At 38.1% G+C, this 23,879-nt stretch overlaps 1 protein-coding gene across 1 annotated transcript in view; it reads left to right on the top strand.

Moving 5' to 3' along the window:
• The first annotated feature begins 4,937 nt into the window (after positions 1-4,937).
• Positions 4,938-23,879, top strand: part of NEGR1 (neuronal growth regulator 1) — a 901,553-nt gene continuing 882,611 nt past the window's right edge. The window contains exon 1 of the mRNA XM_036834093.1: positions 4,938-5,331. Coding sequence (XP_036689988.1) covers positions 5,156-5,331 — 176 coding nt within the window. The 5' untranslated portion in view covers positions 4,938-5,155. The remainder of the gene's footprint in view (positions 5,332-23,879) is intronic.

Here is a 23,879-nt window from a genome sequence, read left to right as displayed (position 1 = left end):
GGTCATTTGTAGAGATGTGGACGGACCTAGGGACTGTCATACAGAGTGAAGTAAGTCAGAAAGAGAAAAACAAATATCATATATTAATGCATATACGTGGAATCTAGAAAAATGGTACATGTGAACCGGTTTGCAAGGCAGAAATAGAGACACAGATGTAGAGAACAAACATATGGACACCAAGGGTGGAAAGCAGGGTGGTGGTGGGATGAACTGGGAGATTGGGATTGACATGTATACACTAATATGTATAAAATGGATGACTAATAAGAACCTGTTGTATAATAAATAAATAAATAAATAAATAAATAAATAAATAAATAAATAAATAAATAAAATAAAATTTAGGAAGTAAAAAAAAAAAAAGAAATTACCCAGCCCATAAAAACTAACCACCCCATACCCTGGGGCCTCCTGACTTCTGAGATGGCCCACACTCTGCCTGTGGAATGTGTTCTAGGTGGTTGAATATATATATATATATATATATATATATATATATAGATATATATATATATATATATATATATATATATAAAATATATAATATATCTGAATCACTTTGTTGCACACCTGATATTTAATACAATAATGTAAATCAACTATAATTCCATTAAAAAGTGCCTAGGTTGAGAAACCTTTCTATAAAGAAATATCTTCCCCCCCAACAAATATCCCAAGTTTTGTAGTTCTCATACCGACCCGCAAGTCACCACTATAGGCCAGTTTAAGTTGGCAAGGTTCTCCAAGCTTAAACCAGCTTAATTCAAATAGAGACTCAATTATGGCCCAAGTTAGAGAGCTATTATTCATATGTCCTGTTTAAAAGGGCTTCCTGACGGACTCTTTCAGGGATTACAAAGTACTCTCATTAGCTCTGATTAGGTCCTGGGACCTGTCTTGCCTAAAATTTCTCATGCCTACACAGTAATAGAATGAAAGATGTATCTGGGTTTACTCGCTATCAGAAAATAAACATGAATTTATATTCAAATTTTTTCCAAAATAACAATCTCATTTACACTGTCAATTAAAAATCAAGTTTATTAAACAAAAGAAGCATAAGAATCTTCCTTACAACATTGCCCTTCCAATCCCCCTGAGGTCAGAGGACATGAAAAACAGGGGTGTAAACCAGTCTAGTTAAAGGCATAATCAATTATTAAAGTCAGGCTCCACCTTTCTTCTTCAGTATTGGTCATCACATTTCTTCAAATATTTGAAGTTGAGCTTTGAAAACAAAGTAAGAGCGCATGATTCAAGAGGAAGTAGTAGTAGTAGTAATTCATTCCAATGTCAATTCCTAAAAACTCTGACCGGGGGCTTCCCTGGTGGCGCAGTGGTTGAGAATCCGCGTGCCAATGCAGGGGTCACGGGTTTGAGCCCTGGTCCGGGAAGATCCCACATGCCGCGGAGCAGCTAAGCCCGTGCGCCACAACTGCTGAGCCTGCGCCTTAGAGCCTGTGAGCCACAAATACTGAGCCTGAGTGCCACAACTACTCAAGCCCGCGCACCTAGAGCCCGTGCTCCGCAACAACAGAAGCCACCGCAATGAGAAGCCCACGCACCACAGTGAAGAGTAGCCCCCTATTCCCAAAACTAGAGAAAGCCTGTGCGCAGCAACGAAGACCCAGTGCAGCCAAAAATAAATAAATAAATATATATTTTTTAAAAAAACCTCTGACCAAGGGAGTATCGTACTACACCCACTCCAACCCTCATTATCTAAAATGTTCCAACAATGCTGTTACCTATTCTCGATACTTATTAAAAAACAAACAAACAAACAAACACAAATTCTACTAAGGAACAATGTTTTATCTGAGCTGGGAGGTGTTCTTTCTTTCATTTCATTGTTGTTTGTTTTTGTTCTGGTTTTCTCTCAGGAGCCAAGACTTATAGGATTTAAGTCTCTGCTTGAAAGAAATCTAGGACCTCAAAAGCAAATACTAGAAACCCTGTAAAATCCTCTCAGATATATGCCCATAGAAAGGTTGAGGAGAAAAGAAAGTAATAAAAGCTTTGAAAACCATTTCCCTTCTCAGTTAGAAGGACAGTGAAAGTACATGCAGTAATAAGGCTACCCCACTCAGCATTCTTGCACTCACTTTAAATAATAGTGATGCACATGTAAATAAGCTTTCCAATTGTCCATGCATCTATAAACTAGGTTCAATTATCGCTTCCTCTGGATGGGTTTTGTGAGATTTAAGTGTTTTGTGATCAGTGAATGGAAGTTGAGATAAAAACTAGAAAATAAAGAAAATAAACTCTTTGCCTTTAAAGAGAAGTGGTCCCAGTTTCCTTTCACAAGCCTGAAGGGTTGTTGTACATATTAAAACTGCTGCATAGTTCCATCCCTGGTCACAGATTCCCCCCTCCTCACTGAAGATGTCAGATCTCTGAGAAACAGCGGTTACAAAAGGATGCTTTTCACAGCTTGTACTAGAAAACGCTGGCACCCCATCCCCGCATAAAATAGCACTAAACTGAGTCACAATGCTGGAAGCTGTGCCTTCTGCTTCTCTTCAATGGAATCTATATAATTTCTAGTGAAAATACTAAATAATACTGCGAAGTTTTGCCTATGTATACGACATGTCGATTCTTCTAATCCCCCGTTTGCCCTAGATAATTTTAAGCTTTATCCATTAGTGTACCACGCAAGAGAGAAAAACGCAGTTAACAAGACAACAGTATTACCTAGGTATCTGGCTTCAGTATTACCAAGAGTCTGTCATTTGACAATTATTTCCCTAGCATACCAGACGGTAAAGAAAATGTTTTCATTCATCCGCAAATGACTAACATTTTATTGATGTTTCAAAACGCGGCTGAATACTGTTGCACTCTCAATTTCCAAGCCGGATTTGAGAGTTAAGCTTGAATACTAGTAACATCAGTAACTCCTGCTGCAAACGGCTCGGGCCTCGGAGTGTCATTTGTCACTTCAGCAGGGAGGTGATGCTGGTTAGGGGCTCCTCGATCAGTCAGTCTGGGTGGTCACAGGTGATGGGAACCTTTCCCTTTCCCCATATATCCTCATGCACTGCGATAAAAATCACTCTGAGCACCGCTACCGCCAAGCAAAACGACTCCCTGCCTGCCTCGTAAAGAGCTCAGTCTGGGGAGGCAGCCGGATGCTGACCCCTGCAGAGATTATTGCTTCTGTGCGCTTTGCCAAAGGACCCTGCTAGCATCATGGAAAAATAGTTAGGGATGTGCGAGGTTTTGCTGTATTTATTTCCTCCAAGGGATGAAGGACTGGGGTCAGCCGAAGAAAATCTTCCAAGACTGCTTAAGGGGGATAGGGTTGGAGGAAGGGGAGGGGTGAGCATATTTTTTAATTACTTGTTTCTCTCCTTCACCTCCCCGCTCTGCTTCCCAAACTCCTCACTGAACAAGATTGATCGGCGTAACTGCTATCGACTCTAGCCTCGGTTCTCGCATTGATCTGCGAATGGACCGGAATAGCTAAAGGATCCTGAATCTGGAAAGGAGTTCACGAAGGGAAGAAGTAGGAAAGGGTAGGCGGCGGCCCCATGCCCAGCACCTCACTCTGCCTTGGGCCAGGACAGCGGCTCGCAGCGGCGGGGCGAGCTGCTACGTGGATGCGGCGGCGTGAGAAGAGAGGGTAGCCGCTCTGCGCCGCGGAGTAGGAAGCCTATCCAAACGGGTTTGGAGGCTGTTAAAAAATATAAACCTGTGACTCGTTAAACCCGGTAACTTTGCCCTGCCTAGGTTCGAACGCGCTGATCATTCCGCGTGATAGGCTCAAACGGGTTAAACTGCCTCTTACATAACAGGACTGCCCGGCTGCACACAATTAAAACGCTTGATTGCAGTCTCTTCCCGACTCCATCCCTTCACGACCCGCCCTGCCCCTCCCAGCGCGCCTGCGTGCCGCGCGCGTACAGGCCCCTCAAGCTCGACTCGCGCGCAGACGCGGGTGTGCGCTTACTACACACTCACACACACGTCCGCGCGCTCTCCACTTTGACTATACCTCTCACACACACACAATTTAGTGTCAACATGCACAAGGTACGGGGTGGAGGGGGACCGCCGTCCAATCCTTGGCGACTGACCCATTAGACGCGCCAGCTGCTCTACCGCCAGGCCTTGCAAGCACCCCCGTCTTGTCCCCTCAGAAAGCAGCCCCTCCCCCCCCGTCACCGTCCCTACCTATATCCGAAAAGAGGTAAAGAGTGAACTAGTTGGCCGCTTGTCAACTGTAGCGCGGCCGCCTGGGCGAGATGGGAAAGAAAAGAAAAGAAAAACAACACCTCACAGTCCCTGGCGTCATGATGGCGCCGACCACAACTTGGAGGACTTAAAAGTTACGGTGCCTCAAGAGGTAAAACGCACCGAAGAGGGAAAGCAAAGCGCCCCTCTGCTCTGTTCACCTCAGCCCCGACAAGGAGACTTTTCTGGCAAAGCATCACTCTAGTGCGTATGACAGGAAGGGAAGCGTTGTCTCCGATGCATCTCTCTTTTTCCTCTCAGTTTGCATAATTGTGATATACCTCTTCCTGATTTTTTTTTTTTTTTCGTTTTCTTTCTTTTCTTCCCGCCCCGCTTCGTTTCCCCCCTCCCTGCTGCATCCCCAGTCCCCGGGCGGGGTTGCTAAGGAAACGGCCGCTTGGCAACGCGCGCGAGCCCGGGGCCGCCGGCCGCCGCTGCGCCCCGCGCTGCTTCTGCTGAGGGTGCTGCCGCGATTACAGCCGCCGCCGCTGCCGCCGCCGCTCGCCCAGCCTCCGCCGCCGCCGCTCCTCCTCCCTCACTCGCCAGCGCGCTCGCCTTCTCGCTAGATAGTGCGCGAGCCGTCCGAGAATTAGCCACACTCCGGACTCGGCCAAAAGCAACCGAGAGGAGGTGTAGTGTGGTGCTAGGGGGTGGGAGGGGAGGGAGGGAGGGAAAGCGAAGAGGAGGAGGAGGGGAGGCAAAAAAGAGAGAAACAACACCCAACAACTAGAGGGGGGTGGGGGGGAAGAAAGAAAAGAAACCCACCCATCCACCAAATTAAAAAAAAAAAAAATAGAAAGAAAAAAAAAATCCTGTGGCGCGCTGCCTGGTTCCCGGGAAGACTAGCCAGCACCAGGGGGTGGGGGAGTGCGAGCTGAAAGCTGCTGGAGAGTGAGCAGCCCTAGCAGGGATGGACATGATGCTGTTGGTGCAGGGTGCTTGTTGCTCGAACCAGTGGCTGGCGGCGGTGCTCCTCAGCCTGTGCTGCCTGCTACCCTCCTGCCTCCCGGCTGGACAGAGTGTGGACTTCCCCTGGGCTGCTGTGGACAACATGATGGTCAGAAAAGGGGACACGGCGGTGCTTAGGTAGGAAGAACGTCGTGCTTTTTCGTACTTGTCTCAGTCTGTCTTTCTGTCTCTCTTTCCACCTTTCTTGCCTTCTTTTTAAACCAAGTAATGATGCTGGTGGTGATCACTATCAAAAGACTACGTTTCAGGAAATTCAGTTGCTGATTCTGCCTGGAGCCATGGCCCCTTTACCCCGGGGCAGGTAGCAAGCCGGACTGGTGATGCTAAAGCACTTTGCCAGAACGCCAGGTAGCCCGGGGATGAGTGAAGTGTGAGGTTTAAGAGGGGCAGGTGCCACTGGGAAACTAAATTCGCAAGGTCTCTGTTTTATTGTCATGGGGTACTCTTGGAGAGTCTGACAAGTTTATCAGGTTTGTTTCTATTTTACTGTAGCCTAAGCGACTTTTTCAAACTGATGGCTGGCTCCCTGCTCCTATGTATTTTCCCTCTCACTTGGACACTTAGGCTCAATTTCTCCCTTTTCAGTTTTCTTTCTTTCCTCTTACTGCTTTCTCCCTTCGTTTTCTTTTCTTTTTTCCATTTCCCCCCTTCTTCCTTTGCCTCTTTTCATTCCTTTTCTACTTTCTATTTTTCCTCCCTTTTTTCTCCTCATATTTTCTTTTTTATCTCCACCACTCTAATTTCTCACCTCTTCTTTAACCCACTTTCCTCCACTCTTTACCTTTCTCCATTCCCCATTTTTTTTCTTCATTAATATCCCTGTTCTGTGATCTCTCTCTCTCTCTCTCTCTCTCTCTTTTTGACTCACATTTCCCATCTCTTTCCCCATATCAGTTCCCATCCCTGTCAGATACACGTATGTTCCCTCTAACCCCTTCCAGTACCATTTTCTCACCCTCACAAATCTCTCTTTCTTAACCACACTCCCTCACATACTCTGTTTCACATTATCACACATGCTGGCACTTCCATACTCTCCCTAACAACCACTTTCACATTCAGATTCTCTTCTACTGTCTAAAAGGCACACGCTCCTTCACTGTTCCACACATTGTCACTCACACACGTGTACACACAGTCTCTCTCTTTCCTCTCTCTATCCCCTCATCTTTCCCTTTTCCTCCCTTTTCCCATTTTAAGTTTTGCTTTTTCTCACTCTCCCTTCTTCCCTTCTTTTCCCCAAGCTTGAGCATCGAAATGTTTTGTCATTAATGAACATCCGTAGACTAATTTTATCTCTAAACAACACTGCAGATAAGCTTCTAGAAACATTTTTTCTGCTGTGAAAATATAAATTGATAATCAGCAGTGCTTAGATCTAAACAAGGCTAAATGCCCTTATTCCTTCATTTCCCATCGCCCTCCCTTCACCCCATGACACCTCCACCTGACATATATCTCAAATCTCCCTGAAGGATCTTCTTTCTCTCCACTGGGTGGTAGTTGGCTTGTAAGTGCAGATTGCACAAAATCAGTATACGTGGCATGTCTAAGGTGAAACAGAGTGGGATATGTTTTATTTGAGTCATGCAATATATTTTAAATTTAATGATCTGGGATCTGGGTGTGGTAAATGATTTACACCTTCTAAAACATGCTTATGAGTCCAAATTCATCTGGAATACTATTGTAGTTTCTAGTATACATTAATAACATGCTTTTATAATATATGCTATGTCTACTGTAAACGCAAAATGCCACTGGATGTATACAAAAGTAACAAATGATTTGTTATAACTTAGTAAAATACCTTTCATTGTTGGTAAAAGAGATGAACTTTTGGTCACACACAGGATATAAATTAAACCCTTGTTTATGTTCTTTATATTAAGTTTGTTTTGGAAGTTTAAACAACAGTAAGGTTGAAGTGCTATCGTTAGAGGTTGCAAACACTTATCGTTGGAGTTGCAATCTATATGTAGCAGCATATTGCCTATTTGTAATGAGCATTAACACTTTCAATCTAAAGGATTTGATAGACTGCTTGTCTTTTAATGGTATATCTTAGGTGTTTTGTTTCTAATGAACAATCTAATAAACGCTATGGTTAATTAAAATAACTGAACCCATGTTCTGCCTCTAGGAGACCTATGTTTAGTTCACTCATTGCTTACAACAGTGAAGCTTCTCTAACTAGTGACACCAGTATCCTTCCTGGTTTGTTGGTTTGGTGCAGTCCTTGTTTACTTGTGTGCACTGTACCTCATCCATTTATATGCCATATCCTGAGTTTTGTCATATCTTAGTTTAGGGAACTTTTGACTTTTAAACTTTTAAAAGAGAATACAACCTCTGTCTCTTCTGAATAATGTTTCTAACCAATTACAATGTTTTTTAAAATAAACAGAATCTTTTTTTTGTCATATGAAACAAATCCAATCTGCATTACTTTTTACTCAGAGTAATTTGCTTACAGTAATTCTAGAATTCTCCAGGGAGTATCCTACTTTTTATCTTTTTACGTTGCCCACAGGTTTTAAACACTTTTAACATGTATATTTATAAGAAATCCTCTTTCTCTTAAAAAAAATGTTAAATTGTGTCAGTTATTTTTCTTGACTCATCTGCAACTGGTATTTGCTCTGTTCATAGACCAGTACAGAAGAGCTTAAGGACTAATTGAGTGTAAGTCAGGTGACATACTTTTCATCAAAAGTAATGACACAGAGTTATAGTTTACGTTTTCACTTTGGATACTTGGAATTGTATTTGATCTAATTATCTAATTCATTAGAAAACAAAACAAACAAAACAAAATCTTCCCTCATACATACACACCCTCACGTCAAAGCACAGAAATCTAGTACTCAAGAGAACACTTTACTGAATTACATGAGATCATTTATTAAGCTTTACACAATATACTTTATTTTTAATGTAACACATTCCTCAAAGTATCTCTAATAAAAGGCAAATAGTGGCATAAAAGTTATCAAATAACTAAGTGCTAAAGGCCTGAAAGTGCAAACGTGTCAGTCAGTGACTCTGTTGCTTGTGGTTACGTTAATGAAACAGAAGTTTAAAGGTCAAATCATACATTTTTATCTCCTAAATGCCAGATTGTCTGTTTTAGAGAAAAGAATCAAGAAAAGCAAAACTTCCCTTAAGTGGTGTTATCATACAAAAGGGAATTCATTCTGTGATCCACTAACTGTATCTATCATTTTGTAAATCACCTTCTCTATTTGGCTTAAATAGAGGACTTATAATGAAGTTCCATTTAATTATTTCAACATTCTTATCATTTTAACTTTGCCTCTTAAGGTTAGTGAAGCAATATATTAAATGTCAAAATGTCCATTATTTCTAATAATGATATTCACTGATAAATCTCTGAAGGATTCACTTGAGGTATTTGGACATTCTTGATAAAGTATTTAATGATGCATCTATTCAATACAGTAACTTTGGTACTTCCCTTACCTAAACTTTAAATGAATGCATGGATGTCTAGAGTACATTGTAATTTGCTACCAATACAAATTAATATTTTCATTAACTTATGAGATACTAGATATTAGATTGCTACCACATATAATACTTATTGCTATTTTATGCTTAACAGAACTTGCTAATTTGTGTATGGAGAAATTAACTTTTTCTCTAGTCTTCAAATTGCATTTTAAAGTACATGGAAGATCTGAGTTAATGCTTCATGAGATGACATAGCAAAGAACAGGAGATGCTAGAACCACATTGGTCATGCTTCAGGACCCAGTGTTTCTAGACCTAGAAAATCAAAGGGAACATAATTTGCTTTGGCTCAATACATTAATTTCAGATGACTTTTTTTTTTTTGTAGTTTTGCAGATACTTTAATGTGAATCAGTCACTTTATTCTTACCTTATTAACAAATACAGTTATGTTAACATGTCCAAAAACGTTTAATGTTCTTTGGAGATAATACAAGGAATAACCTCATTTATATCATCCCAGTTTTTAAAAAGACATGTCATTTTTAAGCTAGTTCTTTCAGCTGTTTCTACTTCAACTCATCTATGAATTTTGTACATTTTAAGCTGCCATCCTGATATGAATTCAGAATATCCTATTCTCTGCTTGTCATGCTTTAATCAAAGGAAGGAAGGAAGATTCTTTTCTTGAATGTGATATCTTCTTTAGCAAAGTTGAACACAACTTTGTCATTTTAATGCAATAGATTTGAATGGAAGTTATATGAGATCCTAATAATGATATTGTAATAGGGCAGAAGACTTTTGCTTCAAGCATAGAGCACAGAGCACATTTATGCAGAAGATATTTCCATTGGAAGTCACAAAACTTTTACAAGTAGATTTATAAATGGATATGACAAGCATTTATTACTTCTCAGCCTATTTGTCCAATACATTTGCCTTTTGGTTACGTTAATCAGTTTTGGTTTAAAATGCATGCTATTGGATACAAGAAGGTAAATGATTTATGTATGAGAATGCAGAATTACCAATAGCAATAGAGTCGATTATACTGTACTTTTGGAATATCATTGAAGAGTCTCTTCAGTGAGTCTCTTCAAACTCATCTGTTAAGTCATCCCTACACATTGATGCATCCCATATTCCAAATGTACTGTTCAACTATATAGGCATTTTCAGTTTAGAACATTAAGGCACTATTTAAAAACCTACATGCTTATTAAATAGTGTCATTGAACAAATATTTTTAAAATGCTGAGTTTTTTTTTTTCCTTCTTTAAAGGAGAAGTGGTAATAGATGTTCATGCTGAGTCATTTTGGAAAAATGCACTCCAAAATATGGAATAAAATGCTACAGTGTTACCTGTAGTGATTTGCAGAGCTGTTCTATTAGCATGACACATTACTTGATACATTAATACACAATCATTCATTATATTAAAGAACAACGTAGTATTTTTAAATTTTCTAGATAAATTTATTTTTGTCCAATTTTTTTAGTTTAGAAGATCCGATAAGCCCATGTGGTTGTATGTCTTTGAGCACAAGCATGTTAATGAACTACTTATTTTAAATAGATTGGATTTACAATTAAATAGCTCCATGAGATAAGTTAATTCTGAAATACCGGACTTTTGGAATGTTTGGAGAAATATTCACATCCTGTATGTGACAGTTCTGGGCCTGATTAACGAGATCCAACCTTCGTCCTTCTCCTATGCTGTGCTATTGGAGATAGATGATGAAGCTAATCCCCAGGCTGCATTTCTCAGTTGTCCACGTCAGCTGTCTTCAGGCTGTGGTTGTCCCATGGAAGGTAGTTTTAGGAGAAGGGAGGATATGATGAGTGAGAGGCCAAGGTGTTTCTCCCCACCTTCATTGCTTTAGGCAGTGTTCAGCAGTGTCTCCATCTCCCACTGGATAAACGGCTCTTGGGCTTCTGTATACTGCCTCACCCATTTGTTCTTCCATCCTAAGAGTAGCAGTGGCTTCCTGCTGTTCTAACTGTTGGGCTGTCTTATCATCATGTGTTCTTCTTCTTAACTTTTCCATCCTCTTTGCAGTCAATTCCCTGCATTAAATTCCCTCTGTTTTAAATATTCAGAATGGTTTACATTTTGCTGGTAGAACCCTGATTGATACATGGTGAAAAGTAATAGTTTCAGTGATTTTAAATATCTTGGGTTGAATTACTGTTTTGCTCATGGTAACATAAATGTTGCTTCCTAGCACTGGATATAATAGTTGTTTAAGGAGGTAGGCATAGAACCATAACAACACCGGGGCATATTACAAAGAAGAAAAATGGATATTTGGGGTATTGTCCACACCCAGATTATGGTGAGCACAATAAACCAATTGTATAAATATTTAGTTAAATATATGATTGAATAATTAATTTCAGAAGAAAAAATATAAAGATGCTATGCATGGGAAAATAAAGTAGTTGAAGAATATAAATTGGCAAGAATCAATAATACGTTTGTTTGGTTTTTTTTCCCCCGCTGAACAAAAGAGAACCAGGGCTAAATTCTGTTTGTGGATATGTGGTCAAAATGCTGAACTAATTCCTACAGTGTTGACTATTGAAATCAATAGGAATTAAAGGCCTTTCTTTTATGTAGCTTAATACCTGAAGAGCAAATCAAAGTTTCCAGTTTCTTATGAAGTATATGATCATAACAGTACACATAACCACTGTAGAAATTAGTCTCTCAAGCCATTTGAAACTTTTTATTAGAAATCAGATCACTTTCCTACCATATCCTATTCAAAATGTCATACACTAAGACATTATAGACATCACATCACTAACATGGAAGAGCTAAGGGAAGCTTTATTAGTCAGTATTGTTTGTTTTTACTCTCCCGCTTAACTGAGTATTAGATGATGTGGTGACCTTCCCCTTACATTCTTCAAAATACTTTCTAAAAGATATTTTGTAGGTGTCTGGCTCCAATATAAACAAGTAGTCACCATAAGCTCCTACTTTTGGTGACTTTCTCCACATTTTTGCAGGAAAGATGGTAATTTAAAACCATAATTAATGCAATGACCATCTCTAAAGAATGCTCAAGAGAGGATTCCTGAGTTGGGAAGGAAGTCATACTTAACTCATTCTTCTCAAAGTTTTGCTGATCCATTATAGATTGTCATGGACATTTTCTGTGTATAAGAGAAAATAAAATGTATTGCTCCGTTTTTCCTTGGAACATCATATTACCTGCCTTTTGGCTTTTGTAGAGGAAACTTTAAATTGGACCACAGGCTATTTTGTCAGGTATTTTATGTGTTTCAAGTTCACCAATGGAAACAAACTTCCCAAACTACTAGAGAGTAAAATCTAGGATTTTTCTACATGGGCATAATCATTATCAAATTGGATTTTAATTAGTCCACTGTATCTAAAAATACGATGATTTACAAGATGTTGGAGAAATTTAATAGTAGTAAGAAGTTTTTTGACATTTTGTTAAAGTACTTTCTGTTTTTTACTGTATTAATTTTGGTTGTCAAAACACAAGGGTTTGTAAGCTCTGTGACTGTTTTTCATCTATTTCTAGGGCTTTAACATTGCACCTTGCATATATCAGGCCAACATCCACTATATTTTAAATTAATGAATTTTTTTGAAGGATAAGCAAAGGATTAAATGTATTTGTTCCTTGGTTTATTAATTGTTTCAAATTTAATAATTTTGTAATATCTTTAATACTATGATAGATCTGTGTGTTTATAGTGATTAAGTACTTTTTATCAAATCCATTTATCAGTGGTCTCTGCCTTAAGTAATTCCTGCAGAAGTCCTAGTGGGTTGAGACACACACATTGGAATCATTCAGTGTCTTTAAATTTCAGGACACAATCTACTAGTGGGTCTTGAAGAAAATGTACTGGATACTAAAGCTATTTTTTTAAAAACTAAAATGTACTAAAATAGGGTAGAAAGCATTTTACATAATAAAGGTAAGTATCATTTAATTAAACTTTTATTTTGTGTGTTTGTGTGTGTGTACTGTGTCAAGATTTTAGATTTTTTTTTTTTTTTTTTTACTGTGGGTTTCAGCAGAAAATGTTTGGAATGCAATGATACAGTTGTAAGATTATTGAGATGTACTTATAGTTTTAAGAAGATCTAAGATTTTAAATTATATAGGTAGGCTTTTGCTCTTTGCAATTATAATCAGCAGATAACAGGAACAGTTCGAAATTGCAAAATGTCTGTTGTAACCTTCTGACATTTTTTCTGTTTCTACCTCAACTCATGGAACCTCCTCTTCCTTTCTTCTAAGGTTTCAATTAAATAAAATCAATAAAGATACAGAGGTAGAGAGAATTGGCTATTTGCTTTGAATGAATAACTCTCAATTGTGAAAAGTAGTTACACTCCCCAAGCCAGAGCATAACTTTTGTATCATTCTATCTCTCAGAGGTAGGTCAACGTTACTTTATAAACCACAGGGTATTGATACGAGCTGATGGAATTTTAATGTGGTCATGTGGCTTTGATTTATAATGTTGAGGAGGTTATCTATTAGCATTGTAGTTTCTAAGCCATATCAAGTTCTGAATCCTGACAGAGGACCTTTGATGCTCTTAAGCATCCAGCTGGCATGGAATTTGGTCTTTTAATCACTTTCTTTAGGAAAAGGGGAATATAGGAAAGGAGGAATTCGGCAGTGTTGCCAGCATTAAGTGTTGCTCTTTTGAACAGAAGCCAATACATTATACTTTCCAGATAGCTGGTAATTTGTTCAATTTAAGGAAGATGTTTATAACCCTTTTTGGTCCAGAAGTAAATTGTTCTTCACTGAATTTCACTAAGTTGTTTGGACACAGGTCCAGTGCCCATGCTGAAGCTATAAGATAGGGCTTATTTAAAACTATAACTACTGCCATAAAGTATTGAAAGATTTTTGACGATTTAAAGGGCAATGGGAAAAAATGTGTTCTGTTGTCTTACCCACTAGTAAAGGAAACCCCTTTACTCTCATGCAGCTAAAGTAAATTTAGAGATATTAAAAGGATTTAAGAGATACTGTGAACATAAGAGCTATAATCAGAAGGCGGAGAGTATTGTTTGTATAGTCTCTCCACTAACATCACATACTCTTGTATCAGAATATTAAATGAATAAATCAAAGGGATCATAAAGTTTCCCTAATGTTATAGATATAATATTTCTTATAGAAGATCATACTTAGATATATCTGATTTGTAAATAACCTATTTTCAAATTAATGTCTTGGTACTTGATCAGCTAAATAGAAAATGGTATCTCTACTACTTAACATATTGCTGGCACATTGTTAGTGCTCAAAATTTGAATGTTTTTATTCCTGTCCTGCCCCTAGGGGATATATGTATATGTATAGCTGATTCACTTTGTTATAAAGCAGAAACTAACACACCATTGTAAAGCAATTATACTCCAATATAGCTGTTAAAAATAAAAATCTGAATGTTGAATGAAGGAATTGAAGGAGAGAGGGAGGAAAGGAGAGAGGAAGAAAGGGTGGGAAGAAAGTATGTTAAGATATATGAGTGACTTCTAATCAAAATCTAAAACTTTGGATCACTGGGATACATAAAATTCAGCCCATATTGTACTACATGGAATAATTATAATAAAAAGGAATAAATCTTATTTCATATAATTCATTGAATAATTGGAATAATCTTAAGCCTACATCCTTCCCATGAGGAAGTGATATACATCGTACACACTGAAGTTCTGAAAAAGTATTTTACACTCAAGTATATGTCTTCCTTCCATGTTACTAGTCCATTTGTGTTTATTTTAAAAGATAGATAGTAGCATTTTACCTTGGCCTGCAGTTGGATCAGGGGCAAATTTGGGGGAATATGTTCACAAAAAGAAATTATATATAAGTCTTTGTGTAACTGCTCCCCTGTCTTCTTGATCATATGTCATTGATCATTTTTCTTGCTCACACATCACTTATATGAAATAATAGGTATAAAGAGTTACTTTTGCTTATACACAGAGTTTATCTTCTATTGTAATTGTTTAGTTGCACTGAAACCTGTCATGCTTTGAGGTGTCTAGGATGGGAGTGAAGAGAGTGTGAATACCTACTGCTCTACTTACTGGCTATGTGACCTTGAACGAATGCCTTACCTTCTTCACTTCGTACCTCCCCTGGCAGAACGACATGGATTATGTGAGATAATGCATGTAAAATGCTAACATATCATCTGCCATTTAGTAAGCACTACATTTATATTAGCTAATAATTTTATGTGCTTTTCTTCTGCTAGTCTCAGTCTGAAATTCATTACTTACTGATATGGGTATATTCCTCCCCATGTAAATCATTTTACCAATCATTTGTGAACCCACTGTATAATATTCATTGAACATATATTTTTGTTGTGATGTTAAAATAACACTTAAGTAAAACCTTGTGATATCAAATGGTGAGCTGAGCCTTGGTTCAACAGAAGACTGCAGGGAAAATTGAAATAGAGAAGTTTGCTTCTCACAGGGCTTGGAGGAAGAACACGGCATACCTCCAGGGGCTGCACGGAGAGGTCAAGGCAGCATGCCTGCAGAGAGAGCGGCAGGACCTGGGGCACATGACTTTATTAGGGTTCCTGGATGGGGTGCTTTTGGGTTCCCTGGCTAAGGCCAGACTGGTCCAAAAAGAGGAGGGATCTAAGGGATGCACAAGGGGAAGGCACACGTGGGAGACAGAGTAGATTGTTGCTCACAGGGGCTGCTGGGGAAGTGATGTTGGGGACTTACATTTGCTTGTTAGTCTTCTCACCTTATCTAGGACATGCACTGGCCGGAGGGGCTAGTGTCAGTTCAAGGTCCCTTTGGCCCACTTGGCACCCACTTGGTCACACAAAGTGGATGCCCAGGCAGCAATAGCATAGAGTAGTTTAGCTAAATTTTGACATTTTATATTTTATATTTTAAAGATTCTATTTAGTGGGCATACTTGTATTTGTTGTTGTTGTTGAGCCCAACAAGCAAGTGAGAGGACTCCAAATCTGGAAGTAGAAACACACCAAAAGAGGCTTTATCTAATAGGGTGCAGACCCAGAGAACTCAGTAGCAGTGAAACCTCAAATTTTATTCTCAATAAACTGATGGTGATTTGATTCACTTACCAGAAGTAAGAGATCATTGTAATTGGATGTTCACATGAAACATCAAGGACAGAAGAAAAAAATGAAAAGAGACAGAAGAGAAGAAATAAGAGGGATTAAAAAGTACAATAAGATGGCAGTGGAAGAGTTAGATTAACATTTGTGACAGAGTTTAGAATGGCAGGGGTGATAACTGGTGACAACATTGGACTTGTCGATAAGAGGGTTAAAATTTTTTAAAATGGCTATGTATTCTGGATAAGGTAGCAAATAATTATTCAGGGTTAGAGATGCCCTTATGGTTTCTTAAGGCATCTATATGTTATGCTGAAGGCAGTGCAGTTCAGAAGTAGTCTGTATGGGCAAGAACTTTCTGTCTATATTGCTATTTTTATCTGTAGACAGTATATTCAGTAGAAGCTCAGAAAATATGAATGCTTGCTCTAATACTGAACATTTGCCAAATGCACAGCAGAATGATTTAAGTTTATAATCATGACGGAGCCATCATCAACATCATGATTCAGATTCAACTAACACATATTAAGTACCTACTATATATGACATACTTTCACAACAATATGCAATGAGGTATTGCTTTTCCAGTTTTATAGCCAAGTAAATTCAGGCTTGAAAAAGTAATGTAACTTGCCCCATGTGGAATAGGTAGTGGCTGAGCTAGAATTCAAATCTAGGTACTTTTATTCCAAGCTCCGTGACTTTATTATCTTGCATCTCTCCCTAAGAAAAGATCAAAATAATTGATAAATTTATTGCTTACTACACTATTAAACATTATTAAGCACAAGCTGCATTTTAGTTACTAAGTTGATAATGATTAAAAAAATCAAGAAGACATGTCATGGATTTGATGAAAAATGTGAAATTATTTTAATGTATTTATTTTATTTTTATTTTTGGCTGTGTTGGGTCTTCGTTTCTGTGCGAAGGCTTTCTCTAGTTGTGGCAAGCGGGGGTCACTCCTCATCGCGGTGCGCGGGCCTCTCACTATCGCGGCCTCTCTTGTTGTGGAGCATAGGCTCCAGACGCGCAGGCTCAGTAATTGTGGCTCACGGGCCCAGCCGCTCGGTGGCATGTGGGATCTTCCCAGACCAGGGCTCGAACCCGTGTCCCCTGCATTAGCAGGCAGATTCTCAACCACTGCGCCACCAGGGAAGCCCGAAATTATTTTAAATGAGAGTAAGTACTTAGAATACATTATATAGTCATAAGTATTTACTAGTTGGAAAATAGTGAATTCTTAAAACTATAAATATTCTGAAAAAAAAAAAAGAAACCCTCTCATCCCAAAATGATTTTATCCCTAATGATTACAAGCTACTGATAATACAAGAAAAGAAAATGAGCAGCTTTTGAATGTCCTTTATAGTTAGGCATTATACATTGGTTACTTCCCCAAAACCTTGAAACAACCTGCAGTTTTTCTCCTTTGTAAGTGGAGAAACAAGCTCATAGAAGATGAAGATGAATATCTTTCTGAGCCTTAATACAGCTTGTTAATGGCATAACCAGGGGTTGATTCTAGGCCTATGTGTCTCCAAAGCCCTTTCTCATTTTTTTTTTTTTAAAGCCATAATATTTCTTGGAGCTTTTTGTATACTGTAGTCCTTAACAGAAAGGAAAAGAAGCCATTACTTGCTATTGTATTCCAAGTCCCCAAATTAATCTTTTGAATGCTAGTTCTGGTGTAACTGAACAGCTGAATCAAGTTGAATTAGAACCCCCCTTTGAAAAGGGTTAGGCAGCCTAGAGTGTTGAGCACTGTTATTTCCCAAAATAGATAGGAAGATCAAAAAAAAAAAAAAAATTCAGGGACCTATAAAAGATGCTTTTATTCCAATTTCATTAAACATGTCAGTAATATGTTAAGAGTCTTATGTTTAATTTCAGTTAATCAATAAAGTGAAACATTAGAATTAGACAGTTTTCCTTTTTCTGATAGCTGGTAGGAGTATGTAGATTTTATAGCATAATTGAATGAAAACTTGTTTTTATCTGATCTTGTGTAATTTAAGAATTTTCTTAAATGTGTTTACATATTCACTTTCTGTAGATTTTATGTGTGCACCCAAGAGGAGAGTATACTTCATGATGACTTGTTCTTTGGTTACCCAAAGCTTTTCCAATATAAAGTCCTGTTTTTGTCTCATATCATTCAAGAACATTTTCAACCCTCTATAACCCAATTCTAACTCTTCCCTCTCTGAATTCCTACACCTTTCCATTTTATTTTGTTTATCTTATCAATTTCACATTACAGTATATTGTTATCTATTTTGACTTTCCAAAAGACTGTAACAGCCATTGTCTTATATAATAGTCACTCACTTCTATTGCAAATTCTTCAAGAACTTTGTATTTTGCTATTTGTATAGAATATGTTTACAAATTCTGAGATACTTGAATTGATTTTTTATTTTCCTTTCGTCTTTCAGGAATTTGTTTTGTATTTTTCCCATTCATTGTGTAGTTTTTTTTTTCTGTAGAAACATGTTCTTTCAGGAATTCATTCACCAATTTTTCAACATATATTTATTTATTTATTTTAAAATTTATATATTTATTTTATTTTATTTATTTTTGGCTGCATCGGGTCTTCGTTGCTGCACGTGGGCTTTTCTTTAGCTGTGGCTTTTCTCTAGAGTGGGGGCTACTCTTCGTTGTGGTGCGTGGGCTTATTGCTGTGGCTTTTGTTGCAGAACATGGGCTCTAGGCGCACGGGGTTCAGCAGTTGTGGCACGCGGGCTCAGTAGCTGTGGCTCACGGGCTCTAGAGCATGGGCTCAGTAGTTGTGGTGCACAGGCTTAGTTGCTCTGCAGCATGTGGGATCTTCCCGGACCAGGGCTCGAACCCGTGTCCCCTGCGTTGGCAGGCAGATTCTTAACCACTGAGCCACCAGGGAAGCCCAATATATGTTTACTGAGTGCCTGTCATATGCTAGACACTTTCTATGAGTTTGAGATACAGTGATATAAGAGATAAGGTCTCGTCTATTGAATTTATGTTCTAGTTCAACCTGTGTCTTTAAACAGTGTTGTGTAGAAAACTTATATTTGACTTTTTACTTCACCAGCTATTAGCTCTGTGGTCACAGGCAAGTTATGTGGGTTTTATGAGACTCAGTTTTCTTCTCTGTAAAATAGAAATACTTATAGCTACTCCTATACTTTTCTAAATCCTACTAATAATGCATGTGAATGTATTCACAGTATTCAGTATTCAGCACATAGTTGGTGCTCAATGTCAGTGTCTTTTCTTTCTCTCTTTCCCACCCTTCCTTTAATATTACAGATGTTATTTACAGCCAGGACTATCTAGTTAAAGGAATTGTTACATGTTATATTGTGCTTCCTGTGTTTCTGTTTGTTACCTAATATCTTCTGAGGCTCACCTACTTTTAGTTCAAGGCAGCTCTGTGGTACCTGAAAAAGTAGAGTTAATCTGAACATATGATGACATCATTCATGTTATTTCTATTTCTTGGAATCATTTTTTTCTTCATCTGAGATGCTTTGCCTTTGTACTGTTCTCTCTTTACTACTTTTGTACATGGATTTTCCCCTGAATTTGTTGTTAGGTTTTGACATAATCTGAATTTCCATGAAGAATGTATTTTCTTCCTGACAGTTGCTTCTGTTTGCATCTAAACCTTCTTGTCATCATTATATGTTTCTTCTAAAATCCTACACTTTTCTCAATGTACTTACATTATCATTTTTCTTGGTTGGAAGGGTAATTTATAAGGAACACTTTGTAATATCACCTGTTCCTCTGTTTGATCAACAGAGCAAACAATATTTGAAATTATTCTGCCAATAATTCTTCATTGAAATAGTACTTCCATGCTTTAGCCACTTCATTTTATGAATTAATTTGACCTTCTACTCCCAATAGAAAGTATAACACTTCTCTCTAATTTCAATAATTGATGAGCTGATTTTCTGACTTCCTGGGCATTCTAAAAAAATCTCATCACATTTGACATGTATAATCCTTGATTTCTGGCAGACAATATTTAAACTTTTCTATATCACCTAGCTTCAAGTAGCATACAATTTGCATGATTTTATATGGGGAAATCACTAAAATGTAAATTATTGTTAATTTTCTTCATTTACATTAAAATCTCTGTTCACCTCTCTTCTCCTATACAAGAATACTGTGCTTTTTCAAATTCCTTCTAAACCTTTCAATATCTTCATCATTTTTCTACTTCCAGCTACCTATACATACATAGGCTTTTAGGTTGGGGTCTTTTCAAAAAAGCATCATATTTCTTTGAATCATTAAAAAAACTTGGATCAGGAAACTGATTAAGATTAGTTACCTCTGTTTACCATTGCAACAAAAAGAATAAAATATCTAGGAATAAACCTACCTAAGGAGACAAAAGACCTGTATGCAGAAAATTATAAGACACTGATGAAAGAAATTAAAGATGATACAAATAGATGGAGAGATATACCATGTTCCTGGATTGGAAGAATCAACATTGTGAAAATGACTGTACTACCCAAAGCAATCTACAGATTCAATGCAATCCCTATCAAACTACCACTGGCATTTTTCACAGAACTAGAACAAAAAATTTCACAATTTGTATGGAAACACAAAAGACCCCGAATAGCCAAAGCAATCTTGAGAATGAAAAATGGAGCTGGGGGAATCAGGCTCCCTGACTTCAGACTATATTACAAAGCTTCAGTAATCAAGACAGTATGGTACTGGCACAAAAACAGAAATATAGATCAATGGAACAGGATAGAAAGCCCAGAGATAAACCCACACACATATGGTCACCTTATCTTTGATAAAGGAGGCAAGCATATACAGTGGAGAAAAGACAGCCTCTTCAATAAGTGGTGCTGGGAAAATTGGACAGCTACATGTAAAAGTATGAAATTAGAACACTCCCTGACACCATGCACAAAAATAAACTCAAAATGGACTAAAGACCTAAGTGTAAGGGCAGACACTATCAAACTCTTAGAGGAAAACATAGGCAGAACACTCTATGACATACATCACAGCAAGATTCTTTTTGACCCAGCTCCCAGAGAAATGGAAATAAGAACACAAATAAACAAATGGGACCTAATGAAACTTAAAAGCTTTTGCACAGTAAAGGAAACCATAAACAAGACCAAAAGACAACCATCAGAATGGGAGAAAATATTTGCAAAGGAAGCAACTGACAAAGGATTAATCTCCAAAATTTACAAGCAGCTCATGCAGCTCAATAACAAAAAAAACGAACAACCCAATCCAAAAATGGGCAGAAGACCTAAATAGACATTTCTCCAAAGAAGATATACAGATGGCCTACAGACACATGAAAGAATGCTCAACATCATTAATCATTAGAGAAATGCAAATCAAAACTACAATGAGATATCATCTCACACCAGTCAGAATGACCATCATCAAAAAATCTAGAAACAATAAATGCTGGAGAGGGTGTGGAGGAAAGGGAACACTCTTGCACTGTTGGTGGGAATGTAAATTGATACAGCCACTATGGAGAACAGTATGGAGGTTCCTTAAAAAACTACAAATAGAACTACCATACGACCCAGCAATCCCACTACTGGGCATATACCCTGAGAAAACCATAATTCAAAAAGAGTCATGTACCAAAATGTTCATTGCAGCTCTATTTACAATAGCCAGGACGTGGAAGCAACCTAAATGTCCACCATCGGATGAATGGATAAAGAAGATGTGGCACATATATACAATGGAATATTACTCAGCCATAAAAAGAAATGAAATGGAGGTATTTGTAATGAGGTGGATGGAGTTAGAGTCTGTCATACAGAGTGAAGTAAGTCAGAAAGAGAAAAACAAATACAGTATGCTAACACATATATACGGAATCTAAGGAAAAAAAAAAAAAAAAAAGGCCATGAAGAACCTAGTGGCAAGACGGGAATAAAGACACAGACCTACCAGAGAATGGACTTGAGGATATGGGGAGGGGGTGGGGTGAGATGTGACAGGGTAAGAGAGTGTCATGGACATATATACACTACCAAATGTAAAATAGATAGCTAGTGGGAAGCAGCCGCATAGCACAGGGAGATCAGCTCGGTGCTTTGTGACCACCTAGAGGGGTGGGATGGGGAGGGTGGCAGGGAGGGAGATGCAAGAGGGAAGAGAAATGGGAACATATTGTATATGTATAACTGATTCACTTTGTTATAAAGCAGAAGCTAACACACCATTGTAAGGCAATTATACTTCAATAAAGATGTTTAAAAAAAAAAAAAAAAGACTTGAAGAGACATTTCTCCAAAGAAGATATACAAGTGACCAAGGAGCACATGAAAAGATGCCCAATGTCATTGGTCATTAAGGAAATGCAAATCAAAACCACCTTATACCCATTAGGATGGCTAAAAAATCCCCACAGAAAACAGAAGGAAAATAACAAGTGTCAATGAAGATGTAGAGAAATGGGAACCCTCTTGTGTTGCTGGTAGGAATGTAAAATGGTGCAATGCTGTGGAAAACAGTTTGGTGGTTCCTTGAAAAATTAAACATAGACTTACCGATATGACCCAGCAATTCCACTGCTAGGTATACACCCAAAAGAAATGAAAGCAAAGTCTCAAGCAGACACTTGCACATGAATGTACAATTGTGTGGAAAATTGCAGCATTATTCATAATTGTCAAAAGGTGGAAACAACCTAAATGTCCATCAACAGTTTTTGTATGAATAAACGAAATGTGGCGTACCCATACAATGGAATAAAATTCTGACGTATGGTACCACATGGATGAGCCTTGAAAACATTACGCCTAGTGAAAGGAGCCAGACACCAAAGGACAAATACTGTCTGATTCCATTGACACGAGGTGCCTAGAGCAGGTGCCAGCATCTGGGAGGAGAGGGAAATGGGAAGCTATTGTTTAACGGGTGCAGAGTTTAAGTTTTGCAGGGCGAAAAATTTCTGGAAAAGGATAATTATGGTTGCACGACAATGTGAATGTACATAATGCCACTCGATTGTATACTTAAAAATGGTTAAAACGGTAAATTTTGTGTTATGTACGTTTTTCCACAACAAAAACAAACAGATAAATAAATAAAAGGCAGCGGAGAGCAGAAAAAAAAAAAAAGATTAGTTACCTCTCTATAAAGTGGGTTAATGATAGTATCCAACCTATAGGTTATGAGAATTAAATGAGATAAGGTTTGCATATGGTACAAAATAAACAATAAATTTTAGCTATAACGATTTTTTTAAAAAATAAATTTATTATTTATTTATTTTTGCTGTGTTTGGTCTTCGTTTCTATGCAAGGGCTTTCTCTAGTTGCGGAGAGCTGGGGCCACTCTTCATCGCGGTGCGTGGGCCTCTCACTGTCGCGGCCTCTCTTGTTGTGGAGCACAGGCTCCAGACGCGCAGGCTCAGTAGTTGTGGCTCACGGGCCTAGTTGCTCCTGGCATGTGGGATCTTCCCAGGCCAGGGCTCGAACCCGTGTCCCCTGCATTGGCAGGCAGATTCTCAACCAGTACGCCACCAGGGAAGCCCACGATTTTTATAAATATCATTAACAATAGACCTTCATTAATAGTTTAGGGGATTAGCTGACAGCAGCCAAAATCAAGATCCTCTGGTAATATGTTTACTTCTATACACTGCAGGATACTTTAGGGACTTATTTCATTAATTATTCTTTATTTCATGTAGGTCTTCTTGCTATTGCCCCATCTTTTGTGGAACTTTCTTCTCAACAGGTGATTTTCCAAAATGGCTTTTCAGTAATTTCCAAGTTCTGTTCATTTTCTAAATGTAGCTCAATGCTAATTTTTTCTATGGAATCTTTATTAATTGCTCAGAATTTAAGAGGTGAAAGAAAAATTTAAACACATGGGAGTATATATATATCCCCAAATTTATATACACAAATATATACATACATGTACATATTTAAAAATTTATTTACTTCACACTTTTGTAAACCCAAATAATTACCTTGCATTATTGCTGGACTGAACAAAATATGTTTGGTGAACAGAAGCAGCTACTTCCTTGTATT

This window comes from Balaenoptera musculus, chromosome 1, assembly GCF_009873245.2.
Source record: "Balaenoptera musculus isolate JJ_BM4_2016_0621 chromosome 1, mBalMus1.pri.v3, whole genome shotgun sequence".
Taxonomy (NCBI): domain Eukaryota; kingdom Metazoa; phylum Chordata; class Mammalia; order Artiodactyla; family Balaenopteridae; genus Balaenoptera; species Balaenoptera musculus.
Note: the sequence above shows the minus strand (reverse complement) of the source record. Positions and strands in the feature narration are given on the sequence as shown.